General features: G+C 43.2%; 1 protein-coding gene across 2 annotated transcripts in view; it reads right to left on the reverse strand.

Moving 5' to 3' along the window:
• Positions 1–26,437, reverse strand: part of DPYSL3 (dihydropyrimidinase like 3) — a 73,392-nt gene that overhangs the window by 28,236 nt on the left and 18,719 nt on the right. Inside the window, exon 1 of one of the 2 annotated variants that reach the window (XM_026688074.2) lies at positions 9,817–10,139. The exons of the other annotated variant lie outside the window; for it this stretch is intronic. Within the exon in view, the coding sequence (XP_026543859.1) occupies positions 9,817–9,858 (42 nt within the window). The 5' untranslated portion in view covers positions 9,859–10,139. Of the gene's footprint in view, positions 1–9,816; positions 10,140–26,437 lie in introns of those variants that run through there. 2 annotated transcript variants of the gene reach the window in all.

Raw genomic sequence — 26,437 nt, forward strand, 5'->3', positions numbered from 1 at the left:
GGCCCAGAGGTTGGGTGCCCCTGCTATAAGACATTGCTTTGTATGTATAAAAGTAGTATAGGATCTGACTAATCTGACTAGTGCCTATAAATCTTTCAATCACTTGAAAATATTTCATGAATATTTTGAAAAGATACACATTATTTTTAATTAATAATAGTAAATGATGACCAAGCACCATTTCTCTGAAATGTACCTATTTGCAAGAATCAGTTCAACTGTCCCTTATTTTTTTCTTTAGCAAAGCATTCAAGGAATGCTGTGTGCACTGCAGAACTTCAGCGTTTACACTGAAAAGCCAAAATGACTATCTGGTAGAAAAGCCAATTCATTTTAGTGTGAAAATAACCAACCTGAATTTGTTTAGGAAAGTTAAATGATTGTGGTTTTTCTTTGCAATATCACAAGCATTCAGAATTCATAGTTAGAAAGCAATTAAGGTTGTTACCTGTAATTTGCAAGTAATTTAAGATGTAAAGCCTTCTACTAATCTATTATTTATATACTATTGTGAACTCAGGGCTGAATTATTGGGTAATAAATCAAAGGTCTATCATGCTTTGGTTTGTACAAAGAAGAGAAAAAATTTTGAGAGGAAAATGCTCCGTCACCCATCCAAAAAGGGTTTGAACAAACTTGATGACTACCAAATATTAACTGTCCAGAGAAGTTGGAGTTGGGGAAACCTCACTAGGTGATAATGAAATGTTATATCCTGAAGAGCCTACAGCCTAGCTAAAACAAGAGCCCTGCACATATAGCAATTCCTTTGGTGTGTCCCACATCCTGTCATTCTTAAAAGCCACATATCATTATACTATAGCCTGGTTTTTTTTTTAATTCATGGAAATTGCACTCAAGAAAATTGTGAAAATGTTTTGAAGTTTGGATTTGGAGGAGTGTGGATAGGCAAGAACAGGCTAATCCCTAGGAAGATTCAGTGGTGATACACCTGTTTCCAGAGATCTCCCAATAAATTTTCAGTGGAACTACACTATCCCAGGTGGAACTTGTGTGCATTTGAGGGGAGGGGGGCTCCTGGATTTCTTGTTTTTGATCAACCAGCAAATAGTAGCTGCAGATACAACTTATGTGCCAATTATATCCATTATGGCCATTTACACAGTCAACTCAAGCCTTAATCACTTCTTGTATGTGCTCTACATGGGATTATAATGCAGTTGTGCAAAAAGTTTCATGTAGATCTTGTTTTGTCCATGTGACATTTGTGCTTCGCAAGTGACGCTGGTTACCAATGCAGTTCAATGTGATGGTTCTCATCTATATTCAAGGTCTCTTTGGAACCTGGAGACATATACAACTTTCGTTCTTGGATGTTTCCGCACATCTAGGAGATTTGGAAAGTATGCTCTGGATCCCATCAGTGAAATAATCTTGAAGGACCCAGAGAGGTCCCTTGTCTGTAGCTGTACCAGCCTTTGGAACACTGAAGCCTGCATAGCCCTGGCACTATTGTCTTTTAGGAGAGCCTTGAAGACATTGATTGACATATGGCATAGAGACTTGTGATCTGACTTAGTCCCTGCTGTTTTGTACTATTGTTTCCTTGATATCAATGTATTAAAAGTTTTATTTTTGATGGCTATCTTTATGCCCCTTTGTGTTGTTTTTTTACTGCGGATTACATTATTTCAAAGGCTCAGCTACAGACAGAGGACTTCTCTGGGCTCCTTCAAGGTGGCATTATTTTACTGGTGGGATTTCAGAACACAACAAACTTGCCAAATTTTACTAGATGTGCAGAAAATCTCCAGTAAAGGTATCCAGTTATAAAGGGGAGGAAAGCAGGCTAAGCCAATGAAAGATGCAATACAATGTTATTAAGGACAGCTATGGGGAGGCAAGGAAAGGAAGGCACTAATAAAATCAGATGTTGGATTATCCAGTGGGATATGCCATGAATGAAAAATCAAGAACAGCTAAGGGGAGGCAAGAAAGGGATGGACGGAAAGGCATTAATATACTGTATATTGCACATCAACTATTGTAGCGATGAATGACAGGAGAACGAAGGGTAAGTATTGGGAAGATTAGGGCTGGATAGACTGATGAGATATGCCATGCTGGGAGCTACTGAGGATATGCACCAGCTTTTCCCTATTCTCCCTCTAAAATCATTCCAATACAGGCCTTGACTTATAACTGTTCATTCAGTGACCATTTGAAATTACAATGGCATTGAACAAAGGGACTTACAATCCTTGCCCGAAGTGCCAACTTCCCAAAGTTGTAGAACCCAAGTGAACAAAATTTGGTGCTTGACAGTGTACCCACTCTTACATCATAGGAGCATTGCAACTACCCCTCCACCACTGTGGGCCAGGAGACCTTGGCCAGCTAGGTGCACTGGTGTGTGGAAACTTGCAGGGGACTGAAACTTGCATGTGGGCCTCCTCTCTTTCCTCCATCATGGCTTTTTCTTTACTTTGCCATGACAGGAAGTTTCAGCAGGCCTCTCAGGAGGGAGTGGAGAGGTAGGGAGAAGGCCAGGCCTCTCAGAATTTGTGGGGGAGGGGTAAAGAAGGCAAGATACATTAAATGTGGACATGAAAAATGCCCATTTGAACCCGGATGCTGTATTTGATCGTGCAAGATGGCACTTGTTGACCTGAGAAGCGGACCCTACACCTGAAATGCTAAGATGGTCATGCTGATGACTGACAGCCCAAAATCATGGATGAACCCAGCAGCCATTCTGCTTGTAACAAAACGAAGAAGGTCTATCTTCCTCTTTTGTACCATAAGCTTATCTTTTTGCTTGAGGAAAGCTATCTGAACCCTTTTGCCCTCTCAAGAAAGGAGTAAATGATAATAATATGAAGCAGCAATAAAAGCTATGGAGAGCATTTCCTTCTGTATTAAAATATGTAGTAATTTTTCAGGTTTCTTTTTCTAAAAAGTGAATAGGAGTTTATCACCATTAATAATTTTGAAAGCATAGTATGTACCAGATCAGGAATAAAGCATTCCCATTTTAGAAATATTGCAATTATAACCATAAAGAACTTGATTGTGAAATCAGACATATTTATCAATTGAATAAGGAAAAAAATAAGCCTCAAACTCATCCCAAACATTAGCTGTGAAGCAGAAAGAGAGGATATGTACAATGACACCATGTCTATTTTAAAATGGAATATTCATATATAGGAGGAACTGAAGAGGAAACCATATCACTTAGTGGAAAAGGATTAACTAAGGCGAGGACTTCAGCTTGCTTATTCAGAAGCTCTGGACTATCACAATAAACACACTGTTCTTTCTGCCAAAACTCATTTAAGCTTTCCCACACCCAACCACGTTTTCCTGCCAACCCTATGTCAGCTTGGATCATTAGGCATTATTAGCCTGAGGCACTATCTACAGAATACAGATGATAATAATCTCATTCATGAAGTCTACATAACTAAAGCACAGCCTCCCGCAAGTCTTCATCCATTTTCCACTGACTTAAATAGGACTTAAACCTTCTAAATCCCCAGTATAAAATGGGATATTCTCTATTGTTACACAAAACTTTATTGCTTGTGAATTCCCACATAGAAGTAACAATATACTACTATAAGTCAAGGTTTTTTCCTAGAGAGAGGGAGATAACTACCTTCAATACCAACAGGTTGTGAGATAATGTTTATGATTTAGCATTGTAAAAAGTTCTACAGTATGACTAGTGTTACTGTACTGTTTTAAATACTTTGATTCTAAAACCATACAGGTCAACCAACAACAGTTCAATGCCATCACTTCTAAATCTTTACAAATAGGACTGTCTTTGTGAGAAATAAAGTATCCTAATATGAAGGTTTCTTATTTATTTATTTTAATCAAATTATATGGCTGCCCATCTCATATGCAAACCTGAGTGGCTAAGAATTAAAACACCAATATAAAATAATAATTTAATAACACCTTAAAAATTGACCTAGACAGTACAAGTAAGGTTGCAACAAATTAAGGCATTTGGATTTATTGTTTTGCTGGGGCAAATTAACAGAAATCACAAAGAAAAGATTCAGTCCAGAGATAAACAAAACATAGACTTGCAAAAAAAATAAAAAATCATATCTGACAATTGATGCCAAAAGAGAGACTTCTGCCAGATTCCTTAAAAGAGACAGTTTAATTGATCTCTATTAAAAATAATAATCTAGAACATATAGACCACTATGAGATTAATCAGAACAGATGAATGAAAATAAAAGTCATTTCAGAATATTTAAATTACTTAAGATAGTTTATTTACGATAAAGTGAATTCCTCTCAATTCAAATTTCTTTGAGTCAAACTCCATAGATATATCCAAGTAATTTTCTTGGCAACAGCACAGCGGTGGTTTGTCATTGCCTTCTTCTGGGATATTGTTTATTTTATTATTATTAATATTATAATTTGATTTCCTAGCCCAGCCTAAATCTCTGAAATAACTTAAGGTGGTGAATATATCCAACTCACTCTCTTCTCCTATTTTCTTCACAACAGTGTTGTGAGTTTGGTTGGTCTGAAAGAGAGAGACTGGCCCAAAGTCACCAAGCTGGCTTTCATGACTAAGGCAGGATTTAAACTCAGTCTCCTGCTTCCTAGCCTGGTGCCTTGCTAAACAAAATATCAAAACAGCTTTCCAGGTTTGTTAGAAATGGTTCAAAGAGTTTATTTGCTGAATTCTATATTGTACATAATGTCAAACCATGAAGCTACTTTTGAAAACAAGATTGAATTTATGGGGCACGTGCAAGATTGGCATACTAAGCAGTCCTTTGCAGTGCTTCTGTTCAGTAGAACCTCCTCTTAACTGAAAATAAGCTACTGTAGTGCAGAAGTATGAGCAACAAAGGCATTTTTATAGTTAGTATATTATATTACATTTCAAGAGATAGCCAAAGTCGTGCCTCATGGATTACTGCTGCTGCTACTATATGCCATGTAAATTGACTGGATGAACTGTCCTGGATGGGTACAACAAAAATACACCTCCTTGCACACTGTCACTTCTCCATAATTATTTTTCTTCTTATTTGAATTAAAAAAGGGAAGTCCTGATGCACACCATATTTGAGCTCTTATAATTCTAATAAGTAAATAAACCAATAAATAAAGTTGAACATATCCTCCTATCCATATTCAATCCCTATGTCTGCAATATTTAGTGTGTCATAAGACTGACACTCAAAAATAACTAGACACAATGTTAAGGTTGAAAAAAGAGCTGATTTACCCTTGTCAAAAACAAAACAAAACAGTGCTTTCCATGTTTATGATACTCAACGTACATTTGTTGGAAAAAAGTCAACATTTTAAAAGTCATTTCCCTTACTGAAAAGAAACATCAGAAAAATAACACAATGACAGTATTTCGCTCTTTCGAGTTGTTGCATTTCCTCTACTCAGTAAGAATCACTGCAGCTGACAACTAAGGGGCAAAGAACTGCTGTTGTACACAGTACACAAGGTGGTTTAGTCCCATGCTCTGTAGTCTGGCAGGTGTATACACTGCCAAAATGCTCCCCATAGTCTGAACTAAGGAGTGTTTTTCCAATGTGTTCATATCTACTATAATTTCCTTAAAACTGGATTAGACAATTAATACTCTTTTGCCTATCCCACAATATGTATCTCTAGCCATTTTGACTTGGGGTGGGGGAGGCAGTTAGTGCCAGACTTGCTTCATAGTAATTACATGGACAAGTACATGTACATGCAGTTTTCTAGGCAACATTTCCAGAAGTTTGCCATTCTCTTCTTCCTTGGGTTGACTGGCTCCAAGTTCTTCACCCAACTTCCATACCTAAGGCAGGACTATAACACAGGTTCCCTGATTCTTTGTCCAGAATCTTAACCACTAGAGTTAATGAGAATTTAAAAACAATTAAAGGCCATTGGGCTGCCTCTCCTGGTCTAAAGCTCCAGTAAAGATGATGCGTCTGATGGCCTCTCCTAGCAAGTTCTTTTCATTTTCCCTTCCTGTTCACCCCTGAAAATGAAGTAATTTCAGCCATGAAATATAGGTAAAGATGAGATGAAAAGAAGAGATGAGGTAACTGCCACTATCAGGTGCAATAAAACAGGAACCAGGATTGTTCAAATGAGTACAAGTTTATTCCATGCTGCCTCTAAACAAAAATCTGATCTAATAACAGTCAAGGTAAATTGGTGGTAGATAAGAATCAACAGAATTCAAGAAAGGATGGGATTAGATATCTTGTGGGCACAAAGGGACTCCAAATTGATGATGCATCTTATCCCCTCCTTCAGGCTTAGCCTGGTCATCTCCTACACCCACGCTATTTTTCCAGCTAGGGATGACCCTCAAAAGTAGATAAGTAGTAAACAATTGTCAGAGACCAAAAACATCCTTCAAAACTTTTTGACAATTAGATAATTCAAAAAGATAAAGCAAGTGTGTTTGTAAAGCAGATAAACTAAGGAGACAAAGCAGTGCAATGGAAAACAGAAAACAAAGAGTAGGGTATGCCTGTATTTTTTAATCCCTAAGTCTAGATGAGTTCTTCTTTCTCTGGATTTGTTCTTTTATTTAGACTATATTTAGATTTTTTCTCTCACATTCTAGATCTGGACCGAAGGATAATGTGGGGGAGGAGGATATTAATCCCTCCAAAAAAGGCAAATCTTTTTGCCTTCTGTGAACTAGCACTCTGCTGGGTTTAAAGTAGAGGTCTGTGGTTCAAACCATGATTGCAACATGTCTTTAGGTTTCCATAATTCAGTTTCACCAATTTCTGAAATGGCTATTTTGTGAATTATCATGTCAAAGGCAGCCATTTTGAGACAACACCCATAACAGTTTCAAAAATTCAAATATAAACTATGTTATAAAAGGAATAAAAAATGAACAATAAAGTTACATTAGAAAGATTAATGTATGCTACATATTTTTCCAATTTCCTGAAAACAATTAAGCCAAGAGGACTAACTAAGTGAGCCAACTGCCACAGAGACGCACTATAGTACTAATTTGATTAACACTCCCAAACACCATTTGGAAAAAATATATAATTCTTAATAATCTTATATAACCTTAAAGAGTACACAATGAGTTCCAAGATAATGTGTTGAATTAAAATCCCAAGTTTTTTTCTCATACTTTTTAGAGACTTTCAACAGAATCTACTGTTTTTAACATCTCTTCTTTTGAGAAGTTCTCTTGATTTTAATCCTGTAACATTCAAATAATTTCCATCACAATTTTGATTATGTTCTAGACTGTTAAGAATTCATGATCTTAAAAATAAATTATTACATTTATCTGATCGGAAATCAAGCTGGAACTTGACATGGTTTTATACAATATATCCTTGATGGCCAGCCTAGTAAATAATGAGGATATTATGAATTGCTTTAAACCTGCATCATCTATACAGCAATCCGCATGTAGTTATATATATTCTTGATCCACAGCACTTCTTTCTTCTTGTAAAATATGTTCCTTTAGGGGCAATAGATGCAGAGGGATTTGAGAACTTTACTCAGAAGACACACCATTGGTTCTGCAGGGAATACACTTCTTTAAGGTGGTCCCAGTATTCCTAAATAAGCGACTTCTGAGCACTTCCCAGTAGAATTGTAGATCCTTGTATTTTTGAGTAAGTAATATTTGCACAATAGTGTTGTAACCTTTGTACATGTCTATCACCAATCATGCATAAATGAAAAAATATATTTGATCTAGAAAATTAGTTTCTTTCTTCATTTGCCACCTCAAAATCTTTTTTCAAATGACCTAATTTAACCCATCCCATCCTCAAAATCACTTTCTCAGCAAGAATTATTTCTCTTCAATTCTTCTAGAGAGATAGGCAAGCATTAAAAATTACACAAAGCTATATACCCATAACTGCAAGGCAGAGTACAAATCCTAAGGCCAAATTCACAAGAGTTTTCTTGTTTTGAAGCAAAGGACACATCCTTGGCAATAGGGACCCTGACAGAGGGGTTCTAGAATATGAATTCTAGATACTAGATGGGTGACCAAATCCTGGTGAAAATGGATTTCCCAGCATTTCAAAGAAAGCGTTGGCTATGTTGAATACCAAAGTAGGTGTGGCAACTGCACAGATTATCAAAGAAGCAGAAGTACTGCAGTCAGGTGCAGCAGCACAAAAGAAAACAACATCATAGAATTTAGCTAATGGATGTGGATCACACCTTGAAGACCTAAGGGGAAAGAAAATGCATCAGTTTCCCAGGCTGGTCCTTTGTATTACACTCGGCACATTTGTATCTTGTTTCTGGATTGCTCAAACTGAAAAACAGCAGATGAGACTGATTTAAATAGCAAAAAGATTGATCCATAGTGGGTGCATTATGGTAATAAATCAATTATGTTTAAAACATAATCGAAGAACTATGAGTGAAGATGTTATGCTTTCTTGAAATAACTAGGGACTGGGATCCTCGATATGATTGCATGTTAAAATAAACAAACAAAACCACCCCAACCCCAACGCAATAGATTCTAGGAGAATCCTATTTTATGGGACAAACAAGCTAAAATGTCATATTTTATTAAGTAATTCAGTTATATAAGATCACAGGGGAAAAACATGCTTCACTCACTACAAAATAAATCTGCAACTTGTGTAACGATGCTTTTAAACTAAAAAAAACAAGGCACTCGATTAACAGAAAATTGGTGACTTTTAACCAAAAACATTTTTTCCAGGAAAATTATATGTAGATGTTAAGCTTTCAGTCAAGTGTATGTTGTGTGTGTGTGTGTTTCATTGTGCTTCCTTTGTTTGCTACAAAGATGGAGTAGCCATCTATTCCCCCAATGCATATCCCATCCCACAAAAGATTTCATTAAGATGCATTAGAGACAAAGTACAGCTGCACTCCTTGTATCAGAAGCCAGTAACAAAAAAGCCCAGGCCTATTAAAAACCAAGGGGGTACCCCCAGTGCAAGGCGTTTCATTGCATCAACAATAAGTCAGGGTGGAGTATGAATCTACTGGAAAGGCATCTGCAGAGCACACGCCAAGAAAGATGCAAAATGCTGCAATATTTCACAGTCTCTCTTCCTTGCTTTACAGCGAATATATTTTTCTTTAGATTAGCAAACATTATATTATAAATGAACATTCCTTTTATTAGTTCATAAATCTGACTCTCTTTTTATAAAAGAACCAATTCCTTTTTTCCCTCTTTGGTAGTCAAAGCACATGACGCACCCAAATTTGCAAGAAATAAAAACATGCCGCAGACAGCTTGCAGATAACAGCATCTTCTTTAAAAAATGAAAACAAAACGAAAAATAAATAAAATGACATAAAGTGAGGAAGGATCAAACGTTTGGCTTAACCTTCAGCTCGACTCCTCCCCAAAAAATAGGATCTCAAACTGAATATCTACTTCCCCTATGTAAGTTTGTAAATAGAATGTTTTCACTATGCTTGTAGACACTTTGGACAACAGGAAGTAGGGGGGGGGGGCTTTAGCTGATCAGAACAGTTTAAGTCTGTATTGCAAATAAACAACAGTGCTTTTCATAAGCACCCTACATTTTAATAAATATGTCAGAACTCAAAATGAAATCCTTACAATCATCTCACTTGCGCAGATTAACAGAAACCCCCCATTTGTTTACTTGGGGGCCATTCCTGCAAACACTCCCTTCCTTTTCTGTATGCTAACCGGCTACCTCCTTATTCCTACTAAAACACATTCTAGCACCTATGAAGCAACGCGGCTGGCCATATTGCTGACACGAACGGTAGCAAATACAAAAAGAATGCACAACGAAAGCAAGAAGAGAGGACAGGAGAGGTTAAGTCACTTACAGTTATCCTGGGGATATTCTTCTTGCCCTGGTAACCAGACATGATGTGTGGCTGTTGTTGTAGCAGCAGCAGTGCCGGCTCCTACTTTCCAATTCAGAAGCAGCACTAGCTTGCAAAAAAGCTCGAGCTCAGGTAGAACAAATGCTGTTCCTCACTTTTCTCTTTTTCCTCCCTGTTCCGCCCCCTCCCTCTTGATTCACACAATAGTAAAATTCTCTTTCTCTCTACCTCCCTCCTCCTTTCCCAGTGACAGCTGGGTCCCTGTAAGACAAGAATGGCTGATGAAGCGACTCCTCCCTTCTTCTTTCCAGTCTCGATTTCTCTGTGCATTGATTTCTCTCTGCTTCCCTCTTTTGCCTCACCCACTCTTTTATTGCTGTCGCTGCAATAAGGCGTGACGGCCACTAGAGGGTAGCAACGCAAAGACTCCAAACATCCTATACCAAAGGAAATATACCACAAGGATCTGTAAACCCTTTTGCAGGACTAAATGTCTATAGAGATTCTCAGTCATTCGGGTCATGGTTCTTCCAAAGGTGCTTTTTTAAGAGGGAACTGGACTTTCTGGTTTTTCTTTGAAGATGTTTCACTTCTCATCCAAGAAGCTTCTTCAGCGTTTGCAGGACGTTGCTGGTTTCCAGGACAAACGCAAAGAACAGCTAGGTACACACATCCAACAATATATGCAACTAGAAAATGGACCCAGGATTAGGGATTACTCATCATAATCTCACAGTGGGAAGTCATTCAATAAATCCCAACTCTATGTAACTGAATTCTAAAGCAGAATGAGTTCTGCTGGATCAGCCCATAAGCCTATCTCGTTTGTCTTTGGTATAAAAACTCATTATTTAAAAGAAATGCATATAATTTGAAGAAAACTACTGAGCTAGCACTTAAAAGGCTAAAGTGAGAACTCTGTAAATATGTTTAGCCAATTCTGAAATATATCAATGATATATTATCATTTTTTTCTATTTTGCATTAGTCTTGCTAAAAGTATTACTGCTAATAGTGCACTGCTATTTTTTCTAAGTAGTTTTTCATATCTTGAGAGTTTACAATTTTAATATATTTCGGAAAGAGGTAAATTTCAAGGAATTCATCCACATAGTTTTAAAAATCATTTGCAATTTAGGTAAATAATGACACTAGGGGACAATATGAACACATCTCAAGATTATGTTTTTTATGCTGTAAGTCACCCGGAATAGCTTAGAAATGAGATGAGACACAAATAAATTTAATAATAAAAAATAATAAAAAAATTACAGCTGCAATTAAATACAAAGATGCATACTTCAATACATACTTTATGAAGGCTTTATAGAATAGAATAGAGTATTTTATTGGCCAAGTGTGATTGGACACACAATAAATTTGTCTTGGTGCAAATGCACTCAGTATACATAAAAGAAAAGATACATTCGTCAAGAGTCAAGAATCATAAGGTACAACACTTAATGATAGTCATAGGATACAATCAGCAATCAAATCATACTAGGAAACAGTCAATATAGATCGTAAGTATACAAGCGACGAAGTTACAGTCCTACAATCACAAGTGGGAGGGGATTGGTGATAAGGAGTGATGAGAAGATTAACAGTAATAGTAGTGCAGACTTTGTAATAGTTGAACAGTGTTGAGGGAATTATTTGTTTAGCAGAGTGATGGCTTTCGGGGGAAAACTGTTCTTGTGTCTAGTTGTTCTGGTGTGCAGTGCTCTATAGCATCATTTTGAGGGAAGGAGTTGAAACAGTTTATGTCCGGGATGTGAGGGGTCTGTAAATATTTTCACAGCCCTCTTTTTGACTCGTGCAGTATACAGGTCCTCGATTGAAGGCAGATGGGTAGTAATTGTTTTTTCTGCAGTCCTAATTACCCTCTGAAGTCTGTGTCTGTCCTGTTGGGTTGCAGAACCAAACCAGACAGTTATAGAGGTGCAGATGATAGACTCAATAATTCCTCTGTAGAACTGTATCAGCAGCTCCTTTATTTGAAAATCCGTAACTTTAGATTTTTTGTCACAGATTCCACTTAAATCTTTCTATAAGAATATTATTTTCAATTCATATAAAAGATAAATTCTGTGGCAGTATAACATAAACATAAAATACATGAAAAAAGCAAATTACTTTAATTGAATTCTAAAATTACTATATAAATATCCAGTCTATTAACCACTACTTTCATAATCTTGGGCCTAATGTAGCAAAATATTCATGATTGTAGGGGCAAAAAAGTACCACAAAGTTAAGACAAATATGGCTCCTTGTGAATTCTTCAAACAGATATGAAAATAGTTAATTGCTTTTACTTTTGTGAAAAGAAAGAAAAGAAAATTTGGTCTGTCACTGCAGAAGCTAGCAAAGCTACTTAATCTGTGAATTTGATTTGTGTAAGATAAAGCCCATTCTAATTGCTGAGCAATTAAGATAAATATGAAATTAAGTCTTTTCACAGTCAACAACTTTTACACCTGATCAATTTGTATCACCCTGCAAAATCAAGAAGAAAACAAAACTCAATCCAAACATGAACTTTTTTTAATGGATGTGTACGTATTCCAATTATTCTTCATTCCTCTTCTATACCACTTCTAATTTTACTTTCTCCACTACTTTTACATCCCTTCCCCCGAATCTATACGATGAAATTGCTCATTCCATTATAAAAAAGCTAATCCTGATCTGAAGATTAAAAGTGAACCAAAGGCACCTGTCAACATTCTCAAGATAACAGTTTATTCCTAGAGACTATACATTAAGAATGGAAAAAGTTTGCCAAACACAACAAAATCACAAGAGACTACTACCATATAGCTGAAATGCATACTGAGGAATCTTAATATTGGATAAAGCTTCCTTAATTAGAAGAATTAATAAAGAAGAGCTATGGTGGCACAGACTGTAGTATTGCAGGCTAATTCTGTCAGCAGTTTGATTGTGACTAGCTCAAGGTTGACTCATCCTTCCATCCTTCCAAGGTTGGTAAAAGGAGGATCCAGATTGTTTGGGGCAATATGCTGACTCTGTAAACCTCTTAGAGAGGGCTGTAAAGCACTGTGAAGTGGTATATAAGTCTAAGTGCTACTGCTATTAATTCAGGCAGTTTTGATTAAATAAAACCTGACTTATGTACACTTTATGCAAATGTTTCCATAAGTTATATCTTCCAATATGTACAATTTTGCAATATTTATGTAGCAGAAATTAGATGAATATTTAGAAAGCTCGGTGCTTGGTTCAATATGAACTTATACAGAGCAGTTATAGCAGTTGGAGAATGATTGAATTTGAATTCATGATAAAAGGTAAAAACTATTAACTCGTTTTATTATTTAATGAGGGTTCATTATTGGTAAAATATTGACTGAAGCAGCTTCTATTTGAACAATGCAAAATTGCATTGGTTAATTTTGCTGTGAACCAGATCTAGCCTATTAATCTCTCAGAGTGTTGAAATTCTATCTATTTCTAATCATACAGAGTAAAACTGACAAAAATTGATAAATTAACAATAAAATTAAAATTAACACTGTCTATGGAGATCCTCAGTCATTCAGGTCATGGTTGTTCCAAAGGTGCTTTTTCAGGAGGCAACTGGACTCTGGTTTTTCTTTGAAGATTTTTTGCTTCTGTTTAAAGGCTGTCAAAATGCTTTTCTTCTGAGGATCCGATTTTTCCGCTGGGAGAGCTCCGGTGCAAGGATACAGACAACTGCTTGAAAGCTGGATCTTTTTATTTTTCAGGAAGGCGAGAGATAGCAAGAAGTCTGCGTTCCTGGGCTAGCTACCTTTGTATGGTAAGTCCCTGATTTTTATACCTTTTTCTCATTTTGTGTTTGTATTTCTTAATGTTTTAAATCCTGTCAGGGGTTGTCTTCATTTCCGCCGGAGGGTAAACTCCGCGGGGTGCAGAAAGCAAACTTTGCGGGGTGGTTTGATTGGATTATCGGTTTCGTCCTAATCTTTTTTTTTTTTTTTTTTGCTTAATGGTTTCTTATATTTGTTTTGTGGCAATCTCCTGTCTGTCTCCTTTGCAATATATTTTATGTCTTTTGTCTGTTTGTTTTGCTGATTTGGCATGTCTTGTGTTTGTAAGGGTTTTCTTTTCTTGTTTTCTTAATTATTTGGGCTTTTGTCTAAGGGGCTTCTTTAATACCTTTTATTTGATTTCTTTTCCTATGCAAGTTTGTTTTATGGCTGGCTTGATGTTCCCTTTGGGCTTTTCCTGCTTGGGTGACACCACTGTCCTCGTGAAGTTTCCTTTCCACACTTCTCATCCAAGAAGCTTCTTCAGCTCTGACTGGGGAATGGAAGGATTTATATTATTTGCAGACAGCCGGTCATTTAATTCTTTTAGCAAGTCGTTAAGGCAACCTGGAGGTTTATCTGTGTCATCAGGGTCACCACTTTTTTCTCACCTCTCATCTTTCCTATTACCTTCTCCTTTTGGTATATTATGATTTATCAAGTGTTGTGTATATCTTATGATTTATGATCTATGGCTTATCACAGTTGTGGTATGTACACTGAGAGCTTATGCACCGACACAAATTCTCTGTGTGTCCAATTACACGGCAAATAAAGAATTCTATTCATTAAAAAAAATTATGTTTTCTTTTCTTTTCTCTTTTCTTTTTGAAAGCAACATTTGCAACCTTTTCTCTGAACTGATAAAGAACAGACTATTGCAAAGAGAGTCTTTTTCACAATAGGGGAAGTGGGAGAGGAGGAAGAAGCTAGGTGTGTGGGCACTGGGAAAACATTCAGTCAGAGGATCATTACTCAAAGCAATGGTCCCAGTCAACTGAAGGTGAAATGTGGGGTGGGGGTGAGATTTCTTCATTTTACAAAAGAAATAAAACAAGTAGCATTTGAAGTGGATGTCATCCTTCCAATTTACCAGATTATAGTTCAAGTTGTACGTTTTCCAAACATGCTCTTTTCATCAGCAATGAAAGGAGACATCCTTTTCCACATAAAAGTTTAAGTATTAAGAGATTTTAAGGCAGTTTATGATTATAACAGAAGCCTGAGGTAACAACTGTTTACTCATTTATCTCTTTTTCCAAAGCTGTCCCAAGGCCTGTTATTACTGGATATCCCATTTGCAAGGTCAATCATGAGGCCAATTATGGGGCTGTAAAGGGAAGGCCAAATATTTTTAACAGATTTCCTTTATATACAGGCCTTTTTTTACATTGTACTATTTGTTATGTCCATATCATATTTAGTTTACTTTACTTTATTGTCATTGCACCTCATACAACGAAATCAAACACCATCTTCAGTGCACATCATGACCATGACCATGAAAATAAACACAAACACAGTCTTTACCCTTCACACATTGAACCGAAAACCCCCGACACTGCACCAATACTGCACTATACAACAGAATTCAAAAGAGCTACTGCCCTGGGATAGAAGCTGTTTCTAAGCCTATTTGCCCTTGTTTTTATTATTCTGTACTGTCTGCCAGATGGTAATAGTTCAAAAAAAGGGTTCCCAGGGTGAGATGGATCTTTGAGAATGTTTTGAACTTTCTTAAGGCAGCAGGAGTTATAAAGCTCTTCCAAAGAGGGAAAAGGACAACCCATGATCTTCTGGGCAATGACGTTAACCCTCTGGAGTGCTTTCCTATCTGCCACTGTGTAATTGGCAAACCATACAGAGGTGCAGTATGTAAAAATGTTCTCTATGGTGCAGTGGTAGAAGGTCACCAGCAGTTTTTCATTCAGTTGTTGCTTTCTGAGAAGTCTCAGGTAGTATAATCTCTGCTGGGCCCTTTTGACCAGGGCTGCAATGTGGGCACCCCAAGTCAGGTCCTCTTTTAGGGTAACACCCAGAAACTTAAAACTGGCCACTTGCTCCACTCAGTCTCCATTGATAAGCAAGGGCTGGATGTCTGATCTGTTCCTTCTATAATCCACTATAAGCTCCTTGGTCTTATTGGTGTTGAGGACCAAGTTATTATTTCCACACCACGAAAGCAACCAGTCCACCTCATCTCAGTAGGCAGACTCATCCCTCCCTGGAGATAAGTCCCACCACCGTTGTATCATCTGCAAATTTAGCAATAGTATTACTAGTGAGTGGGAATGCAGTCATGCACATAAAGAGTATAGAGTAAGGAACTCAACATGCAACCTGTGGTGTACCAGTGTTAAGAAGAAGGGCTGAAGAGGTATCATTACCTAATCTGACCCTCTGTGAGCGGCCAGACAAGAAATCCATAATTCAAAGGCAGATTGAATAAGAAAGGCCAAGGTCCATAAGTTTAGACACTAGTCTATGTGGAAGAATTGTGTTAAATGCAGAAGTAAAATCTATAAAAAGCATCCTCACATAGCCCCCCTGCTGTTCTAGATGAGTCAGAGCAGTGTGAAGAGTGATGGCTATAGCATCCTGTGTAGATCTATTTCTTCTGTATACAAACTGGTGTTTATCAAATGTATGCAGAAGACCAGAAATGATGTGCCGGCAGACCAATTTCTCAAAGCACTTCATGATGATAGGAGTGAGTGCCACTGGTCTATAATCATTGAGGTAATTGATAGGGAACTTCTTTGGCAGTGGAACAATGGTGGAAGCCTTCAAACAAGATGGAATAGTGGCCTGGGATAAAGACCGATTGAATGGGCGTTGGTTCTTACCTGACACGCCATTTCTCTGGGAGCTGCTCGGATCATCCAGAGAGTGAGAGTGAGAGAGTGGGTGGTGCTTCAGTCTTCTGCTGTTGTAGGCTGAGCTAATTCTTTAGGAACACTCCTCCTTCCGTCACGTGACTCCATTGGAGCGTTCCCCCAGTTTATGCGAAGACGAGAGGAAACAGGAATTCGTGCTCTCATCTGACTAGACTTAAAGGATCATTGGCGAAACAAGACCCCACCAGACGGTGAAAGATAAGGAGGGGCTGGATGATCCTTGCAGCTCCAAGAGAAATGGCGTGTCAGGTAAGAACCAACGCCCATTCTCCTTAGAGCTGCTCGGATCATCCAGAGAGTGGGACATACCAAAGCTGGGCCTGTCCTACGGGAGGGGCGCCATCTGGTCTACAGTCCCCTCGGGTTCCCTGAGAACCCTCTGAAGAACCCTTCTACCGAAGGAAGCCTCAGCGGAGGCATATCTGTCAATCCTATAATGCCGAATAAAGGGTGACGGGGAGGCCCACGTCGCTGCCCGGCAAATGTCGATTATTGGAGCCTGGGTAGCCCATGCAGCTGACGTAGCCGCGCTCCTAGTGGAGTGAGCCGTAATACCCCTGGGCACCTGGAGAGCCTGAGCCTGATATGCTTTGGCAATGGCCGCCCTTATCCCTTATCCTTATAATGGTTGGGGGAGCCTTGAGCCCGTGACTTTGGTTGGAAGGATACAAACAGGGCCTCAGACTTACGGAAGGTCTCAGTACGTTTAATGTAAATCCGCAAGGCACGTCTGACGTCCAGAGTGTGCCAGAGTCTCTCCCTTTCATGAGTTGGCCTGGGGCAAAAGTTGGGAAGGATAAGTTCTTGAGCCCTATGGAAGACCGAATTAATCTTGGGCAAGAAGGGTCAAGCCGGAGGACCACCCGGTCGGGGTGGAAGACGCAAAGGTCTTTCCTAACAGACAGTGCAGCGATCTCTGATATCCTACGAGCTGAAGTGATCGCTACCAGGAAAACTACTTTATAGGATAGGAACTGAAGCGAAACCTCTCTTAAGGGTTCGAAGGGTGGCTTTGTGAGGGAGGTAAGGACCCTGTTGAGGTCCCAGGTTGGATACCGGTGAAGGGCCGGAGGACGCAAATTTGTGGCCCCCTTCAGAAAGGCTCGAATACGGGGATGGTGAGAGAGTGAACTGCCTTCTCCACCAGAGATGACTGTAGACAAGGCAGCTACCTGCCGTCTTAGCGTGTTGGGGGACAGCCCCTTACTGAGACCCTCCTGGAGAAAGTCAAGCACTTGGGCAATGGAGGGGTTAGTTGGGTCAATAAGAAGCTTGACACACCATTTACGAAAAATGGTCCAGGTGGCGTCGTAAATCCTTGTAGTTGAGGGTCGCCTGGCTGCTAAAATGGTATCGATGACTTTGTTAGAGAGGTTTTCCCTCTTCAAACGTTCCCGCTCAACCTCCAGACGGCTAGTTGAAGCTATTGGGGGTTCGGGTGGAGGAGGGGACCTTGGGACAGGGAGATTCTGTCTGCTGGGATCCTCCGGGGGGCTACTGATAGGCTGCGGAGGTCCGCGAACCAAGGGCGACGGGCCAATAAGGTGCTACCAGAATCAGTTCCGCCCTCTCTTGAAGGACCTTCTGAAGGACTAAGGACACCAGCGCCAGGAGGGAAGGCATAAAGGAGGCCTGTGGGCCATGGACACCGAAGAGCGTTGTGGTCCTCCGCCCCTGGGGATGGGAATCTTGAAATGAACCTTGGAAGGTGGGTATTGAGGGGGAGGCAAACAGGTCTACCACTGGTGGCCCGAAGATGGATGTCGCCTCCCTGAATAGAGCTGGGTGGAGGCGCCACTCCGACTGGTCTATGGTGGTCCTGCTCAACCAGTCTGCTCGAGTGTTGGAGGCGCCCGAGATGTGGTCCGCCCTGAGAGAAAGTAGATGAGACTCCGCCCACCGACAGAGGCGCTCGGCCTCCCTCATTAGGCGGAATGATTGAGTGCCCCCCTGCTTGTTGATGTGGGCTTTGGCCGTGATGTTGTCGGTGAGGATGAGAACGTGGCGGCCGTGTACCTGGGGGAGGAAACTGCGGAGGGCCAGATGGACGGCGCGAAGCTCCAACCAGTTTATGTTGCATAGTTTCTCCGTCGCTGACCATCTGCCCTGTGCTGTAAGGGACTGGAGATGAGCGCCCCATCCGGACAGACTGGCGTCTGTGGTGACGGTGACTCTTGGGGGCTCCTTGAGGGGGCAAGCCCTTGTTGATAGACGCCTTGCTCCACCAAAGGAGGGAGGTGAGCACCTTTGGTGAAACCCTGACCTTGCACTTTGAGTTGCTTGATCCGGATCTTTGGTACGGGAGCAGGAACCACTGGAGGCATCTGGAGTGGAAACGGGCCCAGGGAATAATGGAAAGACAAGATACCATTTTACCCAATAACTGGGATAGTTCCAGAAGGGAAACCCTCTTAAGGCGTCTGATACTTGTTACAGATTTTTGGATACTGAGAATTCTCTCCTCAGATAGAAACACCTTTCCCTTCACCGTGTCGATCACCGTCCCCAGGTGAGTTATCCTGGTGGAGGGAGATAATTGACTTTTCTTCCAACTGATGAGGAACCCGTGATCCTGGAGAGAGGATAGGGTAGTCTGGGTATCCCTCATTGCCTGTTCCCTGGAAGTGGAAAGGATGAGAATATCGTCCAAGTAGCAGTGGAGGCGCACCGGGAGGGTTCTGAGGTGTGCAGCTAAAGCGGCCAGGACCTTGGTGAAAGTTCTGGGTGCTGAGGTCAACCCGAATGGGAGAGCCACGTATTGAAAGTGGAGGTTATTGTAGCAGAAACGGAGAAATTTGTAATGGGAGAGTCGGATTGGGATGTGTAGATATGCCTTGGAGAGGTCAATGGATGACAACCAGTCTCCCTGCCTAACACCCAGTAGGATGGACTGCAGCGTGTTCATTTTGAATTTGCGGTATACAAGATGGCGGTTAAGCCGCTTTAAATCCAAAATCGCTCTCCATCCCCCTGAGTGTTTGGGTACCACAAATAAGTGGGAATAAAATCCCTGTCCTCTTTGAGACGGAGGAACGGGTTGAATGGCCTGTATATCAAGTAGGTGCTGAATTGCTGAGTCCATGAGGCTGCGCTTGGTGTAGTCCTTGGAGAGGGGGCATGGCATGAAAAAATCAGGGGGGAGAGAGATTGGAATTCAAGGGCAAGGCCAAACCTGATGGTGTCCCTAACCCAGGCGTCGGAGGTTGAGGAGTCCCACTGGTTGGCGAAGGTCTTGAGACGCCCGCCAATGGGAATCAAATCTGGTGGCTTATCTGGAGCTCCTGAACAGCCTGTTGCCCGCGCCCCGAAAGGGCCTTTTGAAGCCACCGCCCCTTCTGTGCCTGTCAGAGGAGTCAGTCCTGTCCTGAGGCCGACCCGAGCCTTTGGTACCTGGGAGGAAAGGGGGTTTGGAAATAGGGGCGAAAGGGAGCTCTCCGAAAGGGCTGCAGGGATCTTGGCTCTGACTTGCGGGTGAGGGATGGAAGGAATTTTTTCTTGTTCCTTCCTTCTACTAAAAGGGGATCCAGAGATGGTCCAAAAAATTTGGTTCCCATGAGGGGAGCGGAAGCCAATTTAACCTTGTTCTTGAGGTCTGCCTGCCAGTGTTTTAGCCAGAGCAGACGGCGGGCAGAGACATGGGAGGAAATGGCACGGGTGGAAAATTTGACCGAGTGGTAGGTAGCGTCGGCCGAGAACTCGGCTGCGGCCGTAATCTTGGCTATGTCCTGATGGGCTCGGACATTGGAGGCTGGGACATGTTGCTTAAGCTGGCGAAGCCAGCAAATGGATGACCTGATAAAGAAGGAGGCAGCCGTGGCCGATCTGATTGCCCAAGCGTCTGACTGGTGGGCACGGCGTAAGGCCAGCTCCGATCGTTTCTCCTCCGGTCTCAGGGCCTCTAGGGGGTCGCTGAGGGAGGAGGAAGAGGCCAGGCCCACTATGGGCTCATCAACCTCCGGAGTACCCAATAGGTTGGAGAGCTCTGGGTCTAAGTTGAAGAATTTTTTATCATGAGCCGAGGGGCGGGAGGGGCCGCCGAAGAGGCTAGTTGTTTGGACACCAGGTCAAGGAAGATGGGGGGTTGGTATGACCTCAGCTTCCACAACAGGCTGTTGAAAAATGGAATCCTCTGGACCTTCCGGAGTAAGAGGAGGGGGGGTCAGAGGGGATCTGAGTCTTTAGACCCGAAATGTTTCTGGCCTTGAACAGGAGGGATTTGAATAGTTGGGGCTTAAAAAGCCCCACAAAGGCGGGTTGGTCGGGAGAGAGACCCTCATCCTCTGACATCTCTGCCTCTGATGGTTCTATGTCGTAAGGGGGTTCATTATATTGTAGGGACCCCAAATCAAAATCCTCCTCCTCCCTGTAAGGATCTAGTTCCCCTACCGCCTCCTCCTCCTCCTCCCTTACTGAGGGGGAACCTTCCCCCTGATGGGGTACCTGATCCTGTGGCGGTTCCGATCTGAGTGGGAGTGATTTTACTGAATGAGACTCGGATTCGGTGGCCAGCGGAGGTAGACCAGGCCTGCCCATCTGTTGGAGCCCTTCCGCAATCCCTTGGCGGATAGCCTGCTCCATCCAGGATCTCAGTTGCTCCGGAGCCACCTGAATGAGAGGTTCTTCCTGGCGTAGGCCGGCGGCCGTGGGCGTGAAGGTAGCCTCTGGAGTTCGTCTGGCCGGTGTTCCGGGAGCCTGGTGACCCTGAGAGGGCGAGCTGCGCCTGGATAGTGAGGAATGGACTACAGGAGGGGGTTGAGAAGAGGTAGAAGGAGGTAGTATGGGAGGCACTGAGCCTGCCTGCCTGGTGCGTTTATCTATCTCTTTTTCCAGCGCCTTATGGCGTCTTAAGGTGTCCCTCTGGGAGGCTTTGGAGGGCTCCTTAGCCTGCCTGCACAGATAGTGGGTCTTTGATTTGGCCTTCAAGGAAGAGCCTGTGGAAGGATTGCCTTCTGCCATTTTTTGATAATTGAGTAAGAAAAAAAGGACCAATATGTGGCGGTTGGCGCGCCTAGGGATCAACCTACAACAAGGCTGGGAGCCCTTGGAAATCTTTTACGCCCCCCCTTCTTATTTATATATATGAGATCTTCCTCTGTCTCTTAAATTCCTCTAGTCTTATTATTGTTATAAATGATCTTTTTTAGAAAACTCTCTGTCCGAAGGTGATTAGAGGAAGAAGAGGAAGCTGGTCCAGACGACCAAGGAACGCCACGGGCCCTAAGGCAAAAGCTGGGCCTAACCAGACTACCTTCCCAGGCAGAACTGGGCGGGAGTGGTGAGAGTCAGACCGCGCCAGCTAAGGCAGGCCGCGGAAGAAGCCAACAAGGGAGGCAGAGAAACTGGCCTCCAACGAAAGAACCAGGCAATATTGCTGTTAATCGGAATCTGAGCAGGCCAGCTGGTCCTGCTGCGATTCCGAGCGCGCTGCAGCGATCGGGAAGATTAGAAAAACAAAATGGCACCCGGCCACGAGGCGGCACTTAAAATGGCGTCCGCCTGCTACGTGGGCTTACAGGGCTCCAGCAGCGGCAAGAAACAACTCTCCAGGGCAATGCAGAGTCCCCAGGGGGAAGGCAGGCAAAGGAGAGTCCAGCAACCTTCGAACAGAGAAGAAAAACGGCGTTCGGATGGGCGTGGGGGAAACGGAGCGAATCGATGCGAGTAAATAAAAACCGGCAGAAGGCAATGAGGAAACGATGGCGGGAGGGTAGCCTGGAAAGCTGGCTAGCCTTCCCCTGCCCCCCGGGCTAAAGGCTCCCAGGGGAATTTAGAATCCCAAAAACCTACTGCGCAGGGCTAAGGAATTAAAATAAATTAAGTACAACCTGAGAGGAGAAACAATCCAAATACTGTAGTCTTGAAACGGCCAAGAGAGGTGAAAAAACACTGCCTACTCTGCGCGAGGCTGAGCATAAACTGGGGGAACGCTCCAATGGAGTCATGTGACGGAAGGAGGAGCGTTCCTAAAGAATTAGCTCAGCCTACAACAGCAGAACACTGAAGCATCACCCACTCTCTCACTCTCACTCTCTGGATGATCCGAGCAGCTCTAAGGAGAAGATCCTGGTAAAGACTCCAGCCAACTGATCAGCACAGTCTTTAAGCACTCGGCCAGAGATACCGTCAGGACCGGCAGCCTTTCTAGGGTCCACAGCCCTCAGAATGCTGCTTACCTCCTGTTCCTGCACAATGAGATGGGGACTACAATTGGCTGGTAGTTGTATTTTATCTGTCTCTGATGTCTCCACTTCAAAGCAAGCAAAGAAATGATTCAGTTCCTCTGCCAATGAAGCATCCCCCTCAGCAGGGATGACATTGGTCAGTTGATGGTTTGTAATTTGTTGAATCCCTCCCCACACCTGCCTCATGTTATTGCTATAAAAATTATCCTCAATCTTCCTCTTCTAATCAATCTTGGCCTTCCGAATACCTTTCTTCAGATTAGCTCTGGCAACACTGTATCTTGCTCCATCACCGGACTTAAAGGCCTTGGTCCTGTCACACAAGAGGTGCTGGACTTCCTTGGTTATCCAGGGTTTCTGATTGGGATAGATCCTAATATGTTTATCCACAGTGATAGTATCTGTGCAGTGTTTGATATAGCACAGAACAGTTGCAGTGTGCTCCTCTAGAGGTCAGGGTGGTAAAAGATGTCCCAATTTGTGTTCTCAAAACAATCCTGAAGTTGTTGGGAAGCATATGACACATATGACACATAGGAGCAGCTATAAAGGTACATGAATATTTATTTATTTATAGAAATATAGTGTTATAAATATTTGAGAAGCATTGTACAAATTCAAATAATTTAAAATCATAATGTGTAAACGTATTAGTATAGACCCGTGATGGCGAACCTAGGGCACGCGTGCCACAGGTGGCACTCAGAGCCCTCTCTGCAGGCATGTGAGCGGTCGGCCCAACTCAGCTCCACTACGCATGCGTGCCTCCCTGCTGATTTTTGGGTCTAGATCATGCTGCCTTTCCCTGTCCCATTTGCAAAAAAACCAGCCGAACCATTTAACTTTTTGTCCCACTGGCTGGCCCCGCCCCACCCTATCTGCCTCTCCCGCCTCCAGAGTGACACGCGCTGCCGAATGGTTCTTTGGCTGCTCTCTGGTTTCTGCCCCTTGCTTGTTGTCATTGTAGCCGCTTGCTTGCTTGCTTGCCTGCCTGCCCTGACTCCTCGCTTGACTTCTGTGGCCTGCATAAATGTGCCAGGGAGCACTTTGAGGCTCCTGAGGGGGAGGGGTCAAGCCTCCCCTTTGCAACATCTTCGGACATCACTGGCAGCCACTTCCTGCAGCTCAGGAGTTCCGTGCTATTCCCGCTGCTGCTCCTCCTCAATGCCCAGAGGCAGGAGGCAGCAGCCACAATGCGGGTTTGCTAGGGAGACTGCAGGAAAAAATCACCCCTGCACTGGTTGGCCCCGCCCTCCCCCTTCCTGGTCACCCCGTCTCATTTAAAGCTCTCTATCACTTTGCTCCGAGACAAACAAAAAAAATCCTGATCAGCGGGACTTCTATCTCTAAGCAGGAGAGAAAGCCACGGTCACCTGAAGTAGCTCCCCTTGAGCATGGAGAAAGGTAGCGATTTAATCCCCTCCGAAAGCCCCTTCTACCCTCCCACCTCGTCTCTCAGCGTCTCTTCTCTGCATACAGGAGAAGCCACATTCTCGTGGTGATTGGCTAGCCCTGCAGCCGAGGGGAAAAGCGAGGTGGAAATGGCTGGGGGAAAAGTTGGGGAGACCGGAGGAGCATCCCTCTTCCCAGCCAGCCGGGGCTGTCTGTGATCACTATTGTTCCCCCCCCTTTTTAATTTTTTTTTTTATTGATTTTTGAAAACAAACGTAAACAAACAAAACATAAAGATATAAAACATCTTTTTTGAAAGCAGCATAGTCCCGGGTTACATCTCTTGGTACAGACACAAATTCCAGTTCATGCTCATTTTTATATTCCATTCCATATCTTATTACTATTCTACGTTTTCAATATAGCTTCTCCCCTCTTTTAACTTTCTTAATTTTATTTTATTTATTTCATTTCAATTCAAATCATTGTACTTATATGCTTTGTCCTGTTTCAACTGTCTACTATCTTTTCTCATTAAACAAAATTTCTCCTGTAATCACTGATTGGAGTATGCTGCCTTTATATCTTTCCCCTAAAATTATAACACTTAATATAATACATAACTTCCATTCGGATTCTGCTTGGCACTTTCTAAAATTACATACTGTATTTTAAAAAAAGAAAAAATTATAAATGTATAATATAATTAGAACAACAATCCATACCAATTCAATTCTATCATTAATATTAATATTCATTTAAATCTTAACTATTGTGTTGTATTGGTCTAGACGGACACACCAGGCAGACACAGGAGCTGAAGAATAACGTTTCTTTATTTGAAGAAGTAACAGATTAACGTGGCTGCCCAGCTGGGCTGGCAGCCGGCTGGCTGGAGCCGGAGCCCCAACTCCCCCAGCTGATGCCGTTTGACAGCTCCTTATATAGTCTGCTGTCAAACGGCACCAACCAATGGGAACAGTAAGATGGTCCCGCTCAAAATGCGGACCAGGTTGAAGACTTAGCTAGTCAGGGACACAACACCCCTTTCCCCTAGCTAAGGACATGCGCTGCCCAGCCTTTTGGAAACACAATGGTATAAACCAGGAAATTGAACTAGTGAGGAAATTGAACTAGTGGCCAGGGACGAGCACCTGGCCTGGGAAGGAGACCCTGACAAACGTGGCAAGCAACCCTGCCCAGGTGACCTCCCGCCTGTGGCGGAGTAGGGGCCCCACATCCCAAGGGTTGTGGGTCAAATACTGACAGCTGCCTGCCTTGGAACCAACGCTGCAGAGATGGCAGGTCTAGCTGTGGCTTGCACAAAAAATGGCACCCCACCTGTCACAAGGCAGGAGCCTGAGAAGGGGAACCAGATAAGATGGTGAATAAACCTGTCTGGTGACTGCCTGCATGGGGTAGGGCAGAGGTGCCTGAACCCTAAGGCTGGAGGCTCGTTGTGCTCTCCTGGCCCCCCTTGGGACAAGAACATCCAACCTCCCACCTACCTAGCTTTCGCCCCCTGGGGAGTGTAGTACTAATGACAAGGGAGACAAGCCAAGGTGGGAGAGACCCTGGAGGGTGGTGCATGGAACTTCCTTGTTCAACGCCTGACACCCCCTCCCCTAAATACCGGATCCATCCCCCAGAGCCATTGGAAAGGGGGGGCAGAGAGAATTTTTATTATCTGCATCTCTGCAGAGCCAATGGCTGCACCCATGTCCACAATGGTGAAAAGCCTGAAAATGGAGAAAGGCCTGGAGCTGAACGCAGCAGGTCCACGAAGAGCTGCACCCGCAGTAGGCCCATCGCTCGGCAGCCGGTGGAAGTCGAGGAGGCGCTCGGGCTGTCGGCGGCCACGGCGGAGGCGGCAGCGGCGGCGATGGCCGGGACGGGAGGCGACTGCAGCGGAGGCGCGGCGGCGGCTGCGGAGAGAGACGACGGCTGCGGATGCGCGCGGCGGCGGCGGAGCTAGGCGATGGCTGTGGAGGCCCGCGACGGGCGGCGGCAGAAGAAACGGAGGCCGCGCGGCGGCGGCGGGCCGCAGCGGCGGTAGAACGGAGGCCGCGTGGCGGCAGGAGAGCGGAGGCGCGGCGGCGGCTGAAGAGCGGAGGCCGCGGCGGCGGCAGCGGCGGCGCTGGCGGCGGCGGAAGAGCGGAGGCTGCAGCGGCGTCCTCGGCGGGAGCGGGCTGCAGCGGAGGCGCTCGGCGTCCTTGGCGGGAGCGGCTGTCGGGGTCGCGCGGCGGCGGCAGCGACGGTAACAGCGGCCGGATCGGTGGGGGGGGTGGAAGTGTAGTCTCGCCGGCCTTCACGGCCTTGAGGCGAAATCTGGACC

The sequence above is a fragment of the Notechis scutatus genome, chromosome 2, assembly GCF_049901735.1.
Source record: "Notechis scutatus isolate UNSWTSFEM ecotype Mainland chromosome 2, rNotScu1.2, whole genome shotgun sequence".
Classification (NCBI taxonomy): domain Eukaryota; kingdom Metazoa; phylum Chordata; class Lepidosauria; order Squamata; family Elapidae; genus Notechis; species Notechis scutatus.